This window comes from Zosterops lateralis (genome assembly GCF_965231275.1).
Source record: "Zosterops lateralis genome assembly, chromosome: 5".
Classification (NCBI taxonomy): domain Eukaryota; kingdom Metazoa; phylum Chordata; class Aves; order Passeriformes; family Zosteropidae; genus Zosterops; species Zosterops lateralis.
This window is the reverse complement of record NC_139766.1, coordinates 54430710-54447274: the sequence shown is the minus strand read 5'-3', so window position 1 is coordinate 54447274 and position 16565 is coordinate 54430710. Positions and strand designations below refer to the sequence as shown.

Here is a 16565-nt window from a genome sequence, read left to right as displayed (position 1 = left end):
TTGTAAGCCCTCCTCATAAGAGGGCTGTCATCACAATCCAGCTTAAGACACCTCACTCTATCATTATGGCACTTTGCAGTGCTGTATTTATCCTTCATTCCAACATACTGGAGGAAGAGCACACTTCTTTTGCAACTCTGGTGAGTGTCATCTGCATAAAAAATCCAATGCCAAGAGTTTTTACTGCATAACGAACGTCGTCATCATCATATGGAAAACAGAAGTTATTTCTCTAGCTTGGAAATAGCTCTGATAACACTAAAATGACAATAAAACCCAAAGGAAAAGGTTAACATCATGTTACAGGAGCCTGGAGAATCACAGATATCTAATGAATCAGATTTGGTGCACTGCTGCAGTTACAACATTTAAAAGGTCAGCTCTCATCTATTCATTTTCACAGTCATTGCTCAGATTGAAATCTGACCTCTAAAATCCCCCAACATAAGCTGTATTTTTGGTTCTGCTTGTTCATGTAACTCAAACAGCTGCTGGCTAGTAAGTGTTCTGTAAACCGACATGTTGATCAGGAAGGGAGCTGCTCCTTCCCTTCCACTGCCTACTATCCCTCTCCCTGAAAAAGGCAAGGCTGTTCACAGGCACCAGACAAAACCATGCCAGCCATCACAGGCTGTAAGCAGAAGGAGGTATGTGAAACAGAGCTCACATCTTGCTGCTGTCCACTGAAAAAATATAAATTCTATAGGATGAGCAATGTCAAGAAGCCAGAGCGACAAAATAGCATTAAACTCAATTAGACTGAGTAAGAAAGGAAGACAGTCTGTATTTCACTGCATCTCCGCTAGAGGAAGGAATGAAACAACAACAAAAAAGATATTTACAGTACAGTAGGACTTTGTCTTAATGAAAGCAAGTGACCTGTGAAAGGGGTAAGAGCGTGCAGTTCCTAGTACACACAGATGTCTTAAGAGTCAGTGATCACAATACAGAAGATAAGGAATGAAAAGCCAGAGGGGAGAAACAAGCTCAGGCAGGGGTTGCTGTATGAGAGCTGCTAATTTCTGGCTGAGGTTTCTCAAAGTACAGCCTATTTCGTACCAGTGGGCACAGCTCTGCTCTGCAGTGAAGCCTCAGCCACAAAAGAGATTGTGATGGACATTTTTTACCCCAGAATTTCCCATAAGGAGCAGCCTTTATTTGTCAGGCACTGTGAGACGACCGGCCAACACCAAGGTCACTATCAGTGTGTCCCTGGCCTGCACTTGCAACACACATTTCTGATCAACATCATTTACAGAGGGAGGCCCTTCCCATCTCCCACTGCCACTGTCCTTCTCCAAGGGCACAGAGAGAATGCCAGGACACACCACAATACACTACATGATGTTTTATGGAACTGCATAGTCTTGGCATTACGCTAAATATTTATATAAACAAAAGTACTTTAGGATTTCAGGGCAGCATGTAGAGCTCTGTTTCACACAACACTGCACAGGCTGCAGACAGCAATGCCAAACCAGCAATGCCAAGAAGCTGTGTGGACTTCTTCAACACCAACAGGACAGCTTCTCTCTTTCATAACAGAGCAGATTATTTCTCTTTGATTTGGTAACAAATTTGATAGCTGGAATTGAAAAAGGTTACAGCTACAGGTAAAATTTGTAATTTTCAGTCCAGCTATTCTTAACTAGAAGAATCACTCTCTAACCATTTTTATAGTAAGTAAAGTAACTATGTTCTTCTCAGGCCAAGATCTCAGCTGGCTTAAAAAATGCTGATAACAACCCCTAAAAATACACCAAAAGAAATCTAACATAATCCTAAAAAAACATTTCCCATGCAAAGCTTCAAGAGGAGGGAATACAGAGATTGTGACAGAGCTTGTATTTGCCTTCACTGTAGACATGTCACAAAGTGGCTCCAGATCCAGAGTTATTTTTTAATAACCTGTTGACTCAGAAACAGTTTGACCTACTCTCTTCACAGTTTACAAAACGAACACCCAGGCACGCACTCTCCTGGTACCATTTTGCAACCAATACCCTTGCACATACTTTGATAAGTGAACAGATAACTCCTGCAATCCTGCACAGTTGGTTGATCATTTAACTGCAAGCAAATGCCCACCTACCACTTAAGCTAATCTGAACACGATGAAAATCATCAGTGCCTTTCATAACTACTCATTTATGCTGTATTTTCTAGGGGGTAAAAAACCCTCGAAGTTTTCTTCAACCTTTACAAAAGCCTTCCACTTGCCACAACAGCCAATTTGCATTTTTCAAATAAGACTATTTTTTCCCTAATCAAAATTATAATGGCACTAAGCTTGATCTTATTGTGAAATAGAGGCAAACTCAGCTATGAAGTCACGTCACAGTTGGATGGATTTTTGCTGAACTGGGTTCATAGGTTACATCCGTAACTTTATTTGGAAACAAGAAAGTTTGGTGAGTAAATCTGCTAAGTAACAATATCCATCTCATTTCCCTAGAAAGTACTGGGGAGATTTTTTCTTTCCTGTGGGAGACAGAACAAATTAACCTTTCCACAAACAGCACTTTTCACAAAGGACATCAGTAGTTGCTGGTACAATACACCAATATGACCTTTGTGGGAGAAGATACGGAACAGCAAAGGTGTGACTTATTTATTTATTACTAATTTACACTTAAGCTGTGATTTCTGAGAAAGAACATAATTAAATACAGCTCATGAGTCAGACCTGGTGAAATTCAAAAGTCCCCAAAGAAAGCACAGCAATGACCAGAAAAAGGTGACTTTCTAAAACCACAGCACCTTCCTACACAACACTTCCTGAACGCTATCCTTGTGCCCTAGACAACTTTAGTAAATAGGGAAGGTATTTTACACAGTCCACATACAATCTATAGCTGAAATGTCTGCACTCAAGATAAAGCACAAAGGTCTTCTCCAGTGCACCATCAACACTCTCTCCAGCCGAAAAAAACTAAAGGAAACGCATGGCACTATTTTCACTCCTCTTGGAAATGGCTAAACCTCCTCTCCCACTGAAGGCAAGAAAAGTGGAAGGGAGACCTCAAGACAAGAATGTGAGAACCTCCTCTGCATTCTCCAGCAACTTTACCCACTCACCTTGCAACTTCTTAAGAAAACATAAAGAAGAAGTGTTGACTGCCTGCAGCAAGAGAGATGAACTGTCAGTGACCCATATGGTCAAGGAACAGGGCCAACCACCACTCATTCCACCTACCAGCACCAGAGATTGTCAGATACAGATGAATTAGACTGAAACTTGCTTAACTCTCTTGAAAATGATTTCTCAACTTTCCACAGCAGAAGTGGTATTCCTTCCTATGGCTGAACCACCACTTGAAAGTGGATGAGGGGGCGTAAATAAAAGAAAAAAAACCCCAAACTTCCAGCTTGTGTGCTATGACAGGGAATAAAACATAAAGTCTGCTATTACTTGCAAACTGTTTGTTTGTTTGGCTTGTTTTTATGACAATCACATTACTTAGTGTGAAGCAGAAACTTTGGCAGTGCATGCTTTTGGCCCAATCTGACAAGCAGATGAAGTTCTCATTTATCAAGAGTCCATTACAATGAAACTGTCAGAAACCACCCTACCAAACAGAATAATAAATCTATCTATTAATCTGTCCAATTATTTTCTACAAGCCCCAAAGAAACTAGCTGATCATTTCACTTTTTATTCAGCAGATATAACTGGATTAGAAAATCATAAGCAGTCCAGACTTCACCAAACACATGAGAAACATTTTTCTGCCGCTTGCAACAGAACTGCACATCTGGGAGCAGGTAAGAGCTGAAGCCAAAGGCAATGAGAAACAAAGTAAACTAAGAAACCAGTTACCCAGAAAGAAAGTGCATTGAAGAATGAAGACTCTACCTCTCACTTACCCTGGTAAAGCTGAATGAACCTGGGATGTAAGGCAGACGTGATAATTCCATCTGGCAACTCTCTCAGAAACAGTTTCAGCAGACTAGCTGCTGAGTACACATCACCATCTCTAACAAGTTCCACTTCTTCCCCACGCTCATACTGCAGACGCAGCTGCTCCACCATTTTCATGCTGCCGTTCACCCTGAAGAGGCCCTCCTGTGTCATACCTGTAATTATATATTGATTCAAGATTGAGCTGAACCACTATATCCCAGTGACGTGACAAAACAGATATTCTAGTTTTAATAACACACATGTAGTAATACAAACAAGGGCAATTAATACACTACAATATATAAAAAACCCCCCTTTTCCACAGAAACTCCCTCTAGTCAGGTAGTTAGATTATGATAAATAACAAATACTAATGACAAGATCTTGAGGCCTGGGATACTATTTTGAGAATCCACAATACTTCAGTGCCACTGAGCTGTCTCACACAATGAGAAACCAACTGAGATAAGACATTTTCCATTGGTATATTTCAACAGAAAAGAACCCTACAAAGGACTCCACAAAACACTTCTGCTGTTTCATTTCTGGAAGTAGCCTATTACCTTGAGCAGGACTGCCATACTCACCCATGTGATTACTTCCAGATTCAGCTTCCAGGGTAACAAGTCCTTACCCATGACCATCGTGAGGCAAAAACATCTGAATATGTGCTGAGTACAGCAGTAACTTTACAGTGAGTTCTGCAACTTTATGATAGTAGGAAATCGCAACGAGCAAATAATGTATCTTGGACAGCACAAAGCCCAAAGTATTTCACAATGAAAAAGAAATGGTATCAATCACGACAGGCCAGACACCCCACACCAGGTGAAGGAGATGTACAAAAAAGGGAGGCTTCAACAGAGGAAGCCAGACTGACCATACCAAATTGAACAGCATAGGCATTTGTTGAGAATTAAAACCTTCTCTGAAGACCCTAAAACTGACCTCTATAAATTATTTTTTTCTCTAGAACATTTTCACAAAGAATATGCCTTTCTAATACTGTGTCTATAGACCTGCTTGTTCTTCTGCAGAAGCATAACACTAAGAGGATCGAAATATGTATTGTTTTCATCAGTTCAGACTAGACATCAAGGAACTGCAATCTGACAGAATGCTTCCAGTCCAGGAAAGCAATTCTGGGGCAGCAGAGTTTGTAGAGAAAAATAATCTCTTTTATTGCACCAAAAGACAAATTGTTCTACTAAGGGGAAAAAATAGACAAGCACCCAAACATTTTACTTGACTACTATGAGATACTGTTGGCAGAGTTTCTATTCCTGCATTCACAACAAAATGCATTGTGACATGCTGTGCTGCCATCTCGAGGGCAGAAAACACCTCATCTCAATAAAGATTTTTGTTTTTGCAGCACTCGGTGAGCAAATGCCACAGCCCACACACAGATCAAACTTCCTTCTCTCTCTCACTCATTTATGGAAATAAAGAGAGGCTAGAACATCCCAAAAACAGTAATTAGAAACTACTAAACACCAAACAAGGAACTTTGGCTTCATCTATAAATTTGGAAATAGGCAGCTTAATGCAAACTTAGTTTAAAGATGAAGATCCCCAACAGTCAGCTCAGCTTGGGTGTCTGGGCCTTGGTTAAAAATGCCTCCACAGTTAACTTCACCATTAATTCACAAAACAAACCTTACACGGATACAGGACACCCATTTCAACAACTTTCAATATAAGAGGGCATCTTTGAGATCTTGCTTGCATTTTTGAGAAAAAGAATGGCCTTTATCAGGGCCAGATAATCAACGTGGCATTCAGAAGCCCAACTAATCTTGCTGCACAGTAGAAAACTTGGCTTGTTGAGTCCACATTTGAGACACAGTCGTGTGGGATTCCAATCTTTTTACGGAACACAGAACACAGCCCACAGTTAAGAGTGTCTGTTAGTTTCTGGTTTTGATTAAACCCTAAATGATGGAAAACTTTCTCCATTCTTTCTTCTCCAGTGTCTTAGCAGGCCACTTTTCAGGCAGGTTGAGGTAGATCAAGCAAGATGCTGCTGTGTAAAGGTAGGAGCATGTTTAAAATTTGCACTGTACGTTAATCCAAGCTAATTTTCAAGCCATGTTTGCATCTATGAGGTTCTGAGGATCTATCAAGACACAGTCATAGAATCTAAGCCTCTACAATTGGATTATCATTACTGAGTAGCTGAGAGAAAACCTTAGGGTAAACCAGATGCAGCTCCTTAGAAGATGAAATTACCACCACAAACCTTCTATGCTGTTGACCAAATGCCATACAAGACATCTGTGCACTGGTGTTTCTGCAAGGAAATGTATTTCAACAATGGGAAATAAAGTCCCATTAAATGAATGCAAAGAAAAGCTAAGAATTGAACTTACATCCTTGAGAGGATTAATAGTAACTGGAATATATCTGAAAACTTATAAAAATTTGTATTCCCTTCCAGTAATGTTCTCTGATGGGATGTGTGTGTATGTGTGTGTGTGTGTGCCTGCGACTATCTCTATATAAAAAAAGTGTTAAAGACAAATGTTTTGCAACTGGAATACGACACAAACCTTTACACATGGAATATATTCCATTTATGAACTGAACAGCTTGTTTATGAGTGTGCTCCTACCTAACACTGTAGTTCACCTTATAAACATACTAAAAAGTAAGTTCAGCATCAAGGCAGAAAAAAACCCAAGAATCAAACCACATACAGTAACATTCTTCGCCTGTGGTTCATGCCAAAAAAACCCCACATTCTTCCCTTTGAAGAGTCTTACATAAAGAGTGCTACAAGAAGTGACTTCACTAAGCTTACCATGCTTGGTGAGGTACTCCACTATATTCCACACAACTATGGGGATGCCATCTTTGCTCAGTCCCTGCTGCTGGAGCTCCAGAAGACTCACACCAAACACCTTCGGACCAGTCGCGTCTCTCTGCTTGTTCGGTGAAAGCACACCTATCTTTTTCATGTCCTCCTTCAATCTGACAGCCGACTTGCTTTGCTTAAAGGGTAAGAGGGAAAGAAACCGTGCATTAGTCACATTTGCTGCAGAAGGTTGTGTGGTCACAAAACAAGCACATCCATCAAAATTGGCTTTTATGCTCCAGCATAAGCATTTGGCCCCACTTAGTTTTACTGCAAAGGAAAACACCTCTGTAAAGTAGGAAAGTAAAAATGAACAAAGAAAACACTAGAAGAGGAACAAGAATGTAGGTAGTCTGTAGGAAAGGGAGAAAAACTTTTGCAGACAAGCTTGTTACAAGAATAACAAGTAACTGGGAGTAAGTAAGCGGGAGACTGCTGTTGTTAACTCATGAAAATCTCATGGGTTACAAAAGCAACTGGACAAACACAAGCAATCCCAATACACTACCAGTTGCTCAGCTTGTCTCCAGGATGCCTGTCAGGGCAGTACTCTGGAGAAAGTTCACTGCACTCTTTTTCCAAATACTGTTTCTTATGGCTTCATTTTGGCCACTGTCAGGTGAAAGATTCTTATGAAAGATTTTCTGTTATGGTTAGTATCTGCTAAGTCTGAAATTTAATTACTGAGGTTTTAAAGTTAGAAAGGGACTATGTAATCTAATCACATATAACAAGGGGGGTGGAAAAACCCCTTGCACAATAAACCCTTAATCCCATAGGCTCTTCTGGAGGCACAATATTCTCATAAGTTTTGAGTTGCAGTGACAGAGAAATCATGGGAGGATTAGTTAATAAAACCCAGGGCAATAAAACAATACCTGATTGATTTATAGGACTGATAATATGCAGAAATCTTAATCAGCCTACAGGATTGCACATTTGGGAAGACAGCTCAAGGCAGAGCAGCAGCATCACTCACCACAGTTGCCATCACACTGCAGAACTGCGAGCCACTACTACCATGGAGTTCAGCCTGTTTAATAACCCCACCACTGGCACGGTGCTTAAAAATAAACCTATTCCTACTGTGCCTCATTAACAAACTGGTAGTAGAAACTGTACATATGGAGAATACTGTATAGTAATACAAAAAAGTGCTCAGACTCTTGCCTAAGTCTTGACATTTCACTGTGTTAAGACAGATTTTATCATGGCATACATATTTTATTTTATTTTATTTTATTTTAAACAAGCCTTTAAAATCTCTTCACTTGAGACACAATATTTTTACTATCGTCTGCAAGCAACATGAACATCTGCTATGTTGCTATTAAGCATGACTGTCCTTTCAGATATAAAATGATCTGGCAGTTCATTCACTTGACTGTGCTTTTCCCATTAAACAGTTATTTGAAACATATGTGTGCTCTACAGTCCCAGGTCCTACACAACACTTGTGTGATATTTACAAAAATGCTGCTTATATAAACATCACAAGTATGTTTTATTATTTGTGAAAGAGAATGGCAACATTGCATTATTGTGACAATCTTTTTGTAAATAAATATTTACAATGAACAGTAGATGCACCAGTGTTTGAACTAAAATTTAACTAACATTAAAATACCACATCTCTTTTAAAAAGACATGTTCCCGTTCAGGATTAAATGAAAAATAAACAATGTTTATTCCAGGCAGAGACATGACAAGGGAAAAATCATGTAGACTAGGTTAAAATCATAAGACAGCAAAAATCCTCTGAGCAGTTTCTGAGCAGCTGTGATGCTCAGGGAGCTTTTCCAATTAAGGCCTTCAATTAGTCTCACAATCGTGCTCAGTTACAGGTTTCCAGCCTGTTTCAACATTCGAAAACCTGAGTCACTGAGTTGGATTTACTTGGGGAAACTCACTGTCTAAATCTGCAGGAGAACCGAGAGACATTTGCCATGTCCACAGAAACATGAGGAAATTTTTGAGCTTGTTTCAGGATCTGAAGAGACTGCTCTAACTAGGAACAAAAAAATTATGTGGTTTTCCAAAATACACATCTAACCAAAACCAAAATAAAGCCATCCCCTCAAAAAACAGCTCTGAAACAAAGAGTTCAGTGTTATGTTGCCTTATAGCTGGAAGATCTGACTTTACCCAGGGAAAACGTGTCCAAGTATTAATGCCACTGCTGCTGACTTCCAACACTGGGAAAAGCAACTTAATCATCCCTGCACGGTGCCGCCAAAAAGTGCCGCCCAGACACTCGGAAAAAAAAATAAAAAAAAAATCTATTTATACTCCACCAGGACGCACTTTTACAGCTCATCCAAGAACTTTAAACGCGGCAGGGCTGTTGCTCTCTGGGTTTAAAAAAAAAAAAAAAAAAAAAAAAAAAGGAGGAGGGGGGACGACTAGAAGAAACCCCCTGGAATCGCCTTGAGCGGCAGCTGCCGAGCGGGGAGAAGGAGAAAGACAAAAAAAGAGAAGGAAGAAGAGAGAAGGAGAGAGAGCACAGATGGAGAGCGCCCGGGACGAGGAGCCGGCGGCGGGCCCGGCCCGGCCTCCCCTGCCCCGACCCCGTGAGGGACCCCGGGGAGGGCGGCGGGAGGAGGAGAAGGAGGAGGCTGAGGAGGCTGAGGAGGCTGACCCGGCCGCCATCCGGCCGCCCCCGCTCCGGGCCGTGCTCGGCAGGCAGCGCCGCCCCGCTCCCGTCCCGTCCCGTCCCCTACTCACGCGTACGGCCAGCGCCCCGGCCCCCATGCCGCCCGCCCCGGCCGCTCCCGCCGGGCCCCGTTCGGCCGCAGCCCCGGCCCCGAGGTGCCGCCCGCCGCCCCGGCCCGCCCCGCGGCCCGCGGGGGGAGCGGAGCCGGGCTCCCGCCCCAGCCCGGGGCGGCCGGGAGGGCTCGCCGGGGGTGGGTCTGCCTCCCGGAGCTTCCCCGGGTCGTGGCGGGCGGAGCTCGGGCTGCGCGGCCGCACCGGGCGGCCCCCGGGCATCGCCGAGGCCCCGGCCGGGACCTGCCGCTCGGTGCCGGGCGGGGAGCGGAGCCGCTCAGCCCCTGTGCCAGCCCGGGCTCGGGCACGGCCGCTGAAGAGCCCAGTAACGTTAGCGGGTGCGGGGGAACCGCCGAAGGGCGAACGGGGCCCGCAGCGCGGCCTGGAGAGCGGCAGCCGGGCCAACAAACCCCCCTGTGCCCCCGCAGAGCACGGTGCCCTGCAACACTTGGCCTGAGTCTGGGAAGCGTTGCCCCCAGTTACAGTTTTCCATCGAGGGATATGTTGGTGAAATACAGAAAGGTTAAAGCGAAAAGCAGAGGGGAGGACACCCCGCACAGGTAGAGACTGCCAGCCTGTGTCACAGCATGGCAGGGGCAGGCAGGAATGTGCTTCCCTCAGCGCCCTTCTCCCGGTCACTGCCGCCCAGGAGCAGTGCTTGTCCCAGAAATTCAAATTACGCTTCAAACCAGAGCTAGAGAGTTTAGGCATTTGACTTTTTTTGTTATAGAAAAAGCACAACACACACATGTTTCTCTCTACATCCGCTCAGATGTAAGCACCACTCAGCAGGACTGAGCGTCAGGGTAGGAGGGAAGGTCTTTGGAAAGTGCCTCTCAGGAATACTTGACTCTGGCACTGGGACAAAAGGAAATCTAGCCAAATAGAGAAAAGGAGAGGAAGAAGAGCGATCTCTTCCATGTTCAGTTTCTGTTTTCTTCTCTAAGCCGCTCTAACCCGAAATTACAACTTTCCCAATAGGTAAGTTTATGAAAGTTAGACTGACTTAGCATTGACATCTTAATTTCCCTTTAGGACTCTCAAAGTGAATTGATATAACATCCTCCTTCCTCTATCCTCAGCTTTACTGTAAGCCTCTAACTTTCTTTCCGCATGAATCACACACAGCCCTTTTCTTCTAAATCCTAATTGCAGCTTCAGCGGGAAAACCAGTGACGTGCTTCAAACTGTAATCCAGAGAGGGAATGATGAGAATCTGCAACTCCTTGGAGACTGCAATGGGAGGTGAAGAGTACAGACATGAACCCACAGCAGTGAACAGCAGCTATAGCATTAAAGCTTTCATAAATACATATTGACAGGTAGCAGGTACATACTCATCCTATAAAAAGCAAGACCAGAAATTGAGCTGTATCAATTATTTATGAGAGCCTAGAAAGTCCCACTTTCTGCCAAGCCACTGGAGCACTTGAGGCTGTGACAGGCTGGTAACTTTTCTCTGTGTTGATAAAGACACTTCAGTACTGCTTGAAGTCTCAGGAGAGTTGAAGGCCAGCATACTTGTTTCCTGTGTGTCAGAAGAATCAAACCCAGACTAAAACTTCCACAATTGTCTTTGTCCCCTCCTGACTTTACACAGGGTCAAGAACCCCAGTGCAGGGCAGAGAAAGGTTTACCTCAACTTTCCTTAACCTCAGCCTGGAAGTAAATGGATTCCTTCCTGTACCTTCCACCCTTCACACAGAGACACGTTTCTATATATGCTGAAGTTCTTCTCCTCCCTGCACTGAGGCACCACCTTCAGGATGACTGTTCAAAAAAAAGGGTGTGATGAATGGGGAACAGCAGTACGTACTTCTGGTGCCACAGAAATCAGCCAAGATGCTGTGGTATTTGAATCTAGGTTGCACTTTACTCAGGAAACCTTCACTATTTTTCTGCAAAAAATTCAGAAAATCCTTAGAAAACAAAAAATCAGCAGCAGTCGTGCCTATCGCAGAGAAGCAGAAAATTCCCCAAAACCAACAATGAAAACAAAATATAACACTGCATGGACAGAGCAACTGCAAGAATATTTATGCAGCTTATCACAGAATATGTCTAGAGCCATGAGAGCTCTAATCAGAGCAAATGCATTGTGAAAGACTGGTGAAAAGTCAGTGGGACCCACAAGTTTTGTATAACTGGCTTTTGTCATAATCATGCCCACCTACCTTGGGTCACACAGTTGTTTCCTGTAGTTCTCAACTATGTTGTTATATTTGTGTAAGAGTAGCTGATGGCTTTTTAACATTCCTGTCTTTTCAGGGCAGCCAACAGAATAAGTTCACTAGCTGAGATACACTCCTCCATCATCATCTCTCTACTTCCACAAAACTGCTAAATGCTAATGTAAAAGCGTTGCAAAGAACAGGCTAATCATGCAGTGGATCAAAAAGAAAAAAAAAAATTCTTCCCTTCCACTTGTTTACAAATAAGGCATTTAACCTCAGATGTTGAAACAACATTCCTAGAGGGGAAGAACAGCTAGGGTAGTGTTAGAAGTTCAAAGCAGCTGCCTTGCACCTCTTCTGTGAATGATGCAATATACTGCTTTAACCTGATTATTATTCATCATTTCCACAGTGACAGCAGAATTCAACACCCATTTCATAAGAGCCAACATAAAAACAGGCTGCTGTGAATTAAATGATTACAAGGCAGCTCTAGAATCCTTGAGCATTACTCTGTTCCCTCCTGGCTAGCCCAAGTAGCCAGCTGCAGGACACTTGCTGTGATCTTCCAGGGCACTCATGGGAAGGTCAGCCCAACTAAACACGGGGCATAATCTAGTAAGACCTGGCAGCTACAGGTGAGAGCAAGAAGCAAAACAATTATCCAAAAGCAGCTGGAAATTGCCAGACCAAAGAGAGTACGTTTTTACGTGAAAGAGAGTACGTTCTTATTAGATATTAGGAAAAACTCTTTACCATGAGGGTGTTGAGATGCTGAAACAGGTTGCTCAGAGAACTTGTGGATGCTCTATTCCTGCAAGTGTTTGAGGCCAGGTTGAATGGAGCTCTGAGCAATCTGGGCAGTGGAAAGTGTCACTGCCCATGGTAGGTGTGTTGAAACTATGTGATCCTTGATGTCTCTTCCAACCCAGGACATTCTATCATCTGGCTGAGAGATTTGTCTGTCACTGAGCAAATAAGTACTTGTCATCCAAAAATCAATAACAAGACACCTTTTCTTAGAGAAAAAAAGAAAAAGGGCATGCAATAAAAAGCATGTAGTTCACTTCAATCAAGACATCTGTGCAAAGGTTTTGGAGTCAAAATAAGGATGATTTTCCCCAGGATGTTGTTCTTGTAAACAAATTAAACATTTTAAATATCTAAAACTAGTAACAGTAAGGGGGGGGGGGGTGGTAGGGTTGCTTTTGTGAACAAATACATGGTTATCTTGCACTTTGGATGAAAACCAGAAAATGAAAGAGATTAGTAACTATCTCATTTTCCCTTCATTGTGTTGTCCAAATGAAAAAAAAAAAAAAAAAAAACACGAAAATCCACTAGGCAGCACTTGGAGGACAGAAAATTAAACTCAGCATTTTTGAGAGCTCTCTTAGTGAAAGATGGGACAGGGGTTTATTGTGTGACTCTCTTCCAGTAGAAACCCTACAGAAATAGCAGGTCGAATTTTTAGTGTCTTCATATCACCTTTGCCCTTCTAGGCAGGGGAGGATGTAGAAGGAGAAATCTGATTTGGCAGTTATAATTCTAAAGTAAGGAAACAAATTGTTGTTCTTTAAACACAATGTGCAATTTCATCAAGCCATAACATTGTCCTGCTGCTCAGTATTATCTTATGTCATTATTATGACATCCCACTTTATTTATTCAAAATTTTCTTTAGAAAAGGCAGTATTTGTTGGAGGCACTCATTACAAGTGACTTCTCTGAATGTCATATAGTCTGAATAATGGGTCATCACAAACAGTGCTGCAAAAGGAATCAGTGGTGATAAATAGGAAAAGATGATTTATAAATAAGTCATTTTTTATTGTAGGTCAACAATAAAAATGTACAGTACCTACATCTTGAAATAGTATTGGGGGTGGGGGGGGAGTGATTAGAGCTATTCAGAAAGATATCAGTGGTCTCAAGTTGGTGATGAAAGGATGTATCACTTCATAGCATGGATGATGAAAAATGGGATTTTGTGGGCTCAGGTCCCTTTTATCCTTCCTTTATGTGTGCAAGACTGAGTAAATGCTGGCTAAATGAAGGACTGAGTACATTGAACACTTGTCTTTAGCTTGGAAGGAACAGGAGGCTTCATTACACCAACATACAGAAAAGAGATACGTATCTGACATAATATTTTCTACCAAAACCTTTCAGGGACTGCCCATTGTTATGTTATGAAATGAAGCCTGTTAATTATTTCAGCCAAGCTGCCACCACTGCCAGCTAAATGTCAGACCTTCAGGGCCTTCCCTGGCCACATTTTAGCCTGGATTTCTCTTCTTGGCCACTTGGGACAGAACATTTGTAGATATTTGATGACTCTTGAAGTTGAAAACATAAAATAAAGCAGCTTATAGAATCGATTTAACTGACTAAATCAATAGCCAGCTATTATCTGACTAATCATTAGCTCACTAATCTCTACTTAGTGACACACCGGTATTTTTAGGGAGAGGTTTGCCTCTTACTGTTGCTGCAATGATTTAAAATTTGACACGGATTTGCAAGGAGTTCAAAATGTTTATGCCCAACTGCATAACAGAGGTGTTTTAATTTCAGCAAAGATAGGAAAAAGCTTTTCCAGATCCCAGCACCTTAAGTAATATAAAATTATTTAAGAATTAATATATCTTGCGAATTTGTCGGCTCTAAATAATAGCAATAAAAGGAGGCCCCTGAGAGGGCAAGGATGATGGAGATTCATTCCTGCGAGGAAAGAAGCGTGTTCTACACTGCTTAACTATACATGGCCTAAACTCGGGCTTGCATCCCCATCTTGTGGCGGAATGGGATGGGCGCAAGGAACAAAAGGAAAATCACACCGTGGCCGAGGGTGACCCGCGGTTTCACAGCCAACCAAACAGCCGGGAATGCACAGGGAATGTCCTCGGCTCGGTAATTGCTGCCACGCCGTTTCTAATCTCACGCCTCATCAATAGCCCTGCCTCATCAATAGAAGAGACTCAAAGAAAATCCTGGCTTGCTACAAAAATCAAAACAACAACAGAAAAAACAAACAAAACCAGCTAACAAACGTCTCAAAACCCCCGTCCCAAACTAACACCGCCCCACACACCAAAATACTTGCTGCTAAAATCTCAGCACAACTGCACTCCGAAGACTTTCACTTGGTGTAGAAAATGTGTCCATCCCAGCACTGTGCCAGCCAGAAATGTGCTTGCCATACTTTAGGAACAGCATCCCCTTCTCAATCCCATTTTAGCAGTGGAAACCCGAAATTAATTCCACTAATTTCATGGATTGCTGGTAAATTTTGGGTCAGGTCTGTAAGTGAAAGCCAAGGGAAAAACAAAACAAAACAAACAACCAAAAACAAACAAAAACAAAACAAAACAACCAAACAAAAAAACACTATCCAAAAAAACAGCAACAACAACAACCCAACAAGGCATGGAAAGGTCAGAGTGTTGGGAATTGTAACAAGCCTACAGCAGAATAATAAGGCTTCACTAGAAACTCTGTGAGAATAATGACGAGCTCTAAAAGCAGATAAGGAATGTTTTTTTTCTCTTTCTCTCCCCATCACAGCCCCTACCTCACATTGTGAGTCAACCTTAGCAATTAAACTGTTAAAGAACAATAGTTTTAAAAGAAGAGAGAACACCATTTCTACTCTATCCCACAGTGAGCAACACTATCATAAAATTATGCATGGTGAAACCTGCACACATTTTTAAAACCAGGAAGATCCAGGCAGCAACTGGCAGGACTGGAGCATGCTCAAAGATATGTAGGATCTCCATGGCACAAGACAGCTGTGGCAGCCTGTGCTGCTGTTCAGACACCCATCTTGGAGTATTAATGGGATAGCTACGCTGTTCAAAAAACCTCAAAAATTTCAGTCTCTGTTTCCTGGCCTAGAAAACCAACATAATCCAGCCTCTGTGTCTGTCTACACCTCTGTGCCTAGTGTAGTTCAGGAACCCTAATTTAGATGAGATTGAGGGATTGAGACCCCACTAGAATCTGGCTATGTATGGGGCAATGTTGTGCAAGCTCAGCTAACAGATGGCAATAAGGCAGCCTTAGCCAGAAGCGAAGATTTAGGCTTAAGTCAACTGAAAAGAGAATCTGAGCTCTTGAATCTGAGCTTGACCTTGTGAAAATGTTGCAACACACCCCCTGTGTTTGGGATCTGCTATTTGTAGAGTTCCAGTCACTCCAGGCAACTGTCAGAAAGCAGGGAAAAATTTCCAGCATTCCCCAGGGAGATAAATGAGGTAAGAGTAATAAAAACAGGAGGACAATACGTGGTGGGTTGTTTTTTTTTGTTTGTTTGTTTTTTTTTTTTTTTTGCTATCATATTTTGGTAAAGGAAATCTCTTCAGTATTACACATCAGAGAAGCTTCATCTTTCAGTGACCAGCTACACATGGCAGCCCAGGTTTTCTTTTATTTTCCTAGAATTTAGTTTTTTATGTTAAGAGCTTCATCTTGCAGCCTGTTTCAGGAAGAGCTGGCAGCTGTGAGCCCACTGCTGCCTGCCCAGGGCATGGCTGGCAGCAGAAGCAACTCAAGGCAGTGGGGCCAGCTGCTCAGAGCAGTCATTTTGCTCTTCAGTAACTCTCTGTTTCTCAGTGCCTCTCTGCACTACAGATGTAATAGCAATCTTTGCAATGAGGGAAATATATCCACAAAACATAAACCTTTGCCATGATTGTTACAAGTTAACTTGGTGGCCTCAAAGATGAAGTACCAGCTGTCAAATTACAGTCAGTCATTCACCCCCTTTAAGTGTAACTGGGAGGAAGAAGTACTTGCACATCTCCCAACTCAAAATGTTGTGAAATCCTACTCACAGTGGACCATGGCTATAAGCATTAATTCT

The 16565-nt window shown here is 42.4% G+C and overlaps 1 protein-coding gene across 4 annotated transcripts in view; it reads right to left on the bottom strand.

The window, feature by feature from the left end:
- Positions 1-9539, bottom strand: part of FAM13A (family with sequence similarity 13 member A) — a 116981-nt gene extending 107442 nt beyond the window's left edge. The window contains exons 1-3 of one of the 4 annotated variants that reach the window (XM_083861360.1): positions 9486-9539; positions 6708-6897; positions 3868-4077 (exon numbers count right to left, since the gene is read on the bottom strand). In XM_083861360.1, the coding sequence (XP_083717486.1) occupies positions 3868-4077; positions 6708-6897; positions 9486-9512 (427 nt within the window). In that variant the 5' untranslated portion in view covers positions 9513-9539. Of the gene's footprint in view, positions 1-3867; positions 4078-6707; positions 6898-7740; positions 7790-8906; positions 9417-9485 lie in introns of those variants that run through there. The other 3 variants (XM_083861362.1, XM_083861359.1, XM_083861361.1) reach the window with 3 other exon arrangements.
- Between the last annotated feature and the right edge of the window lie 7026 nt (positions 9540-16565).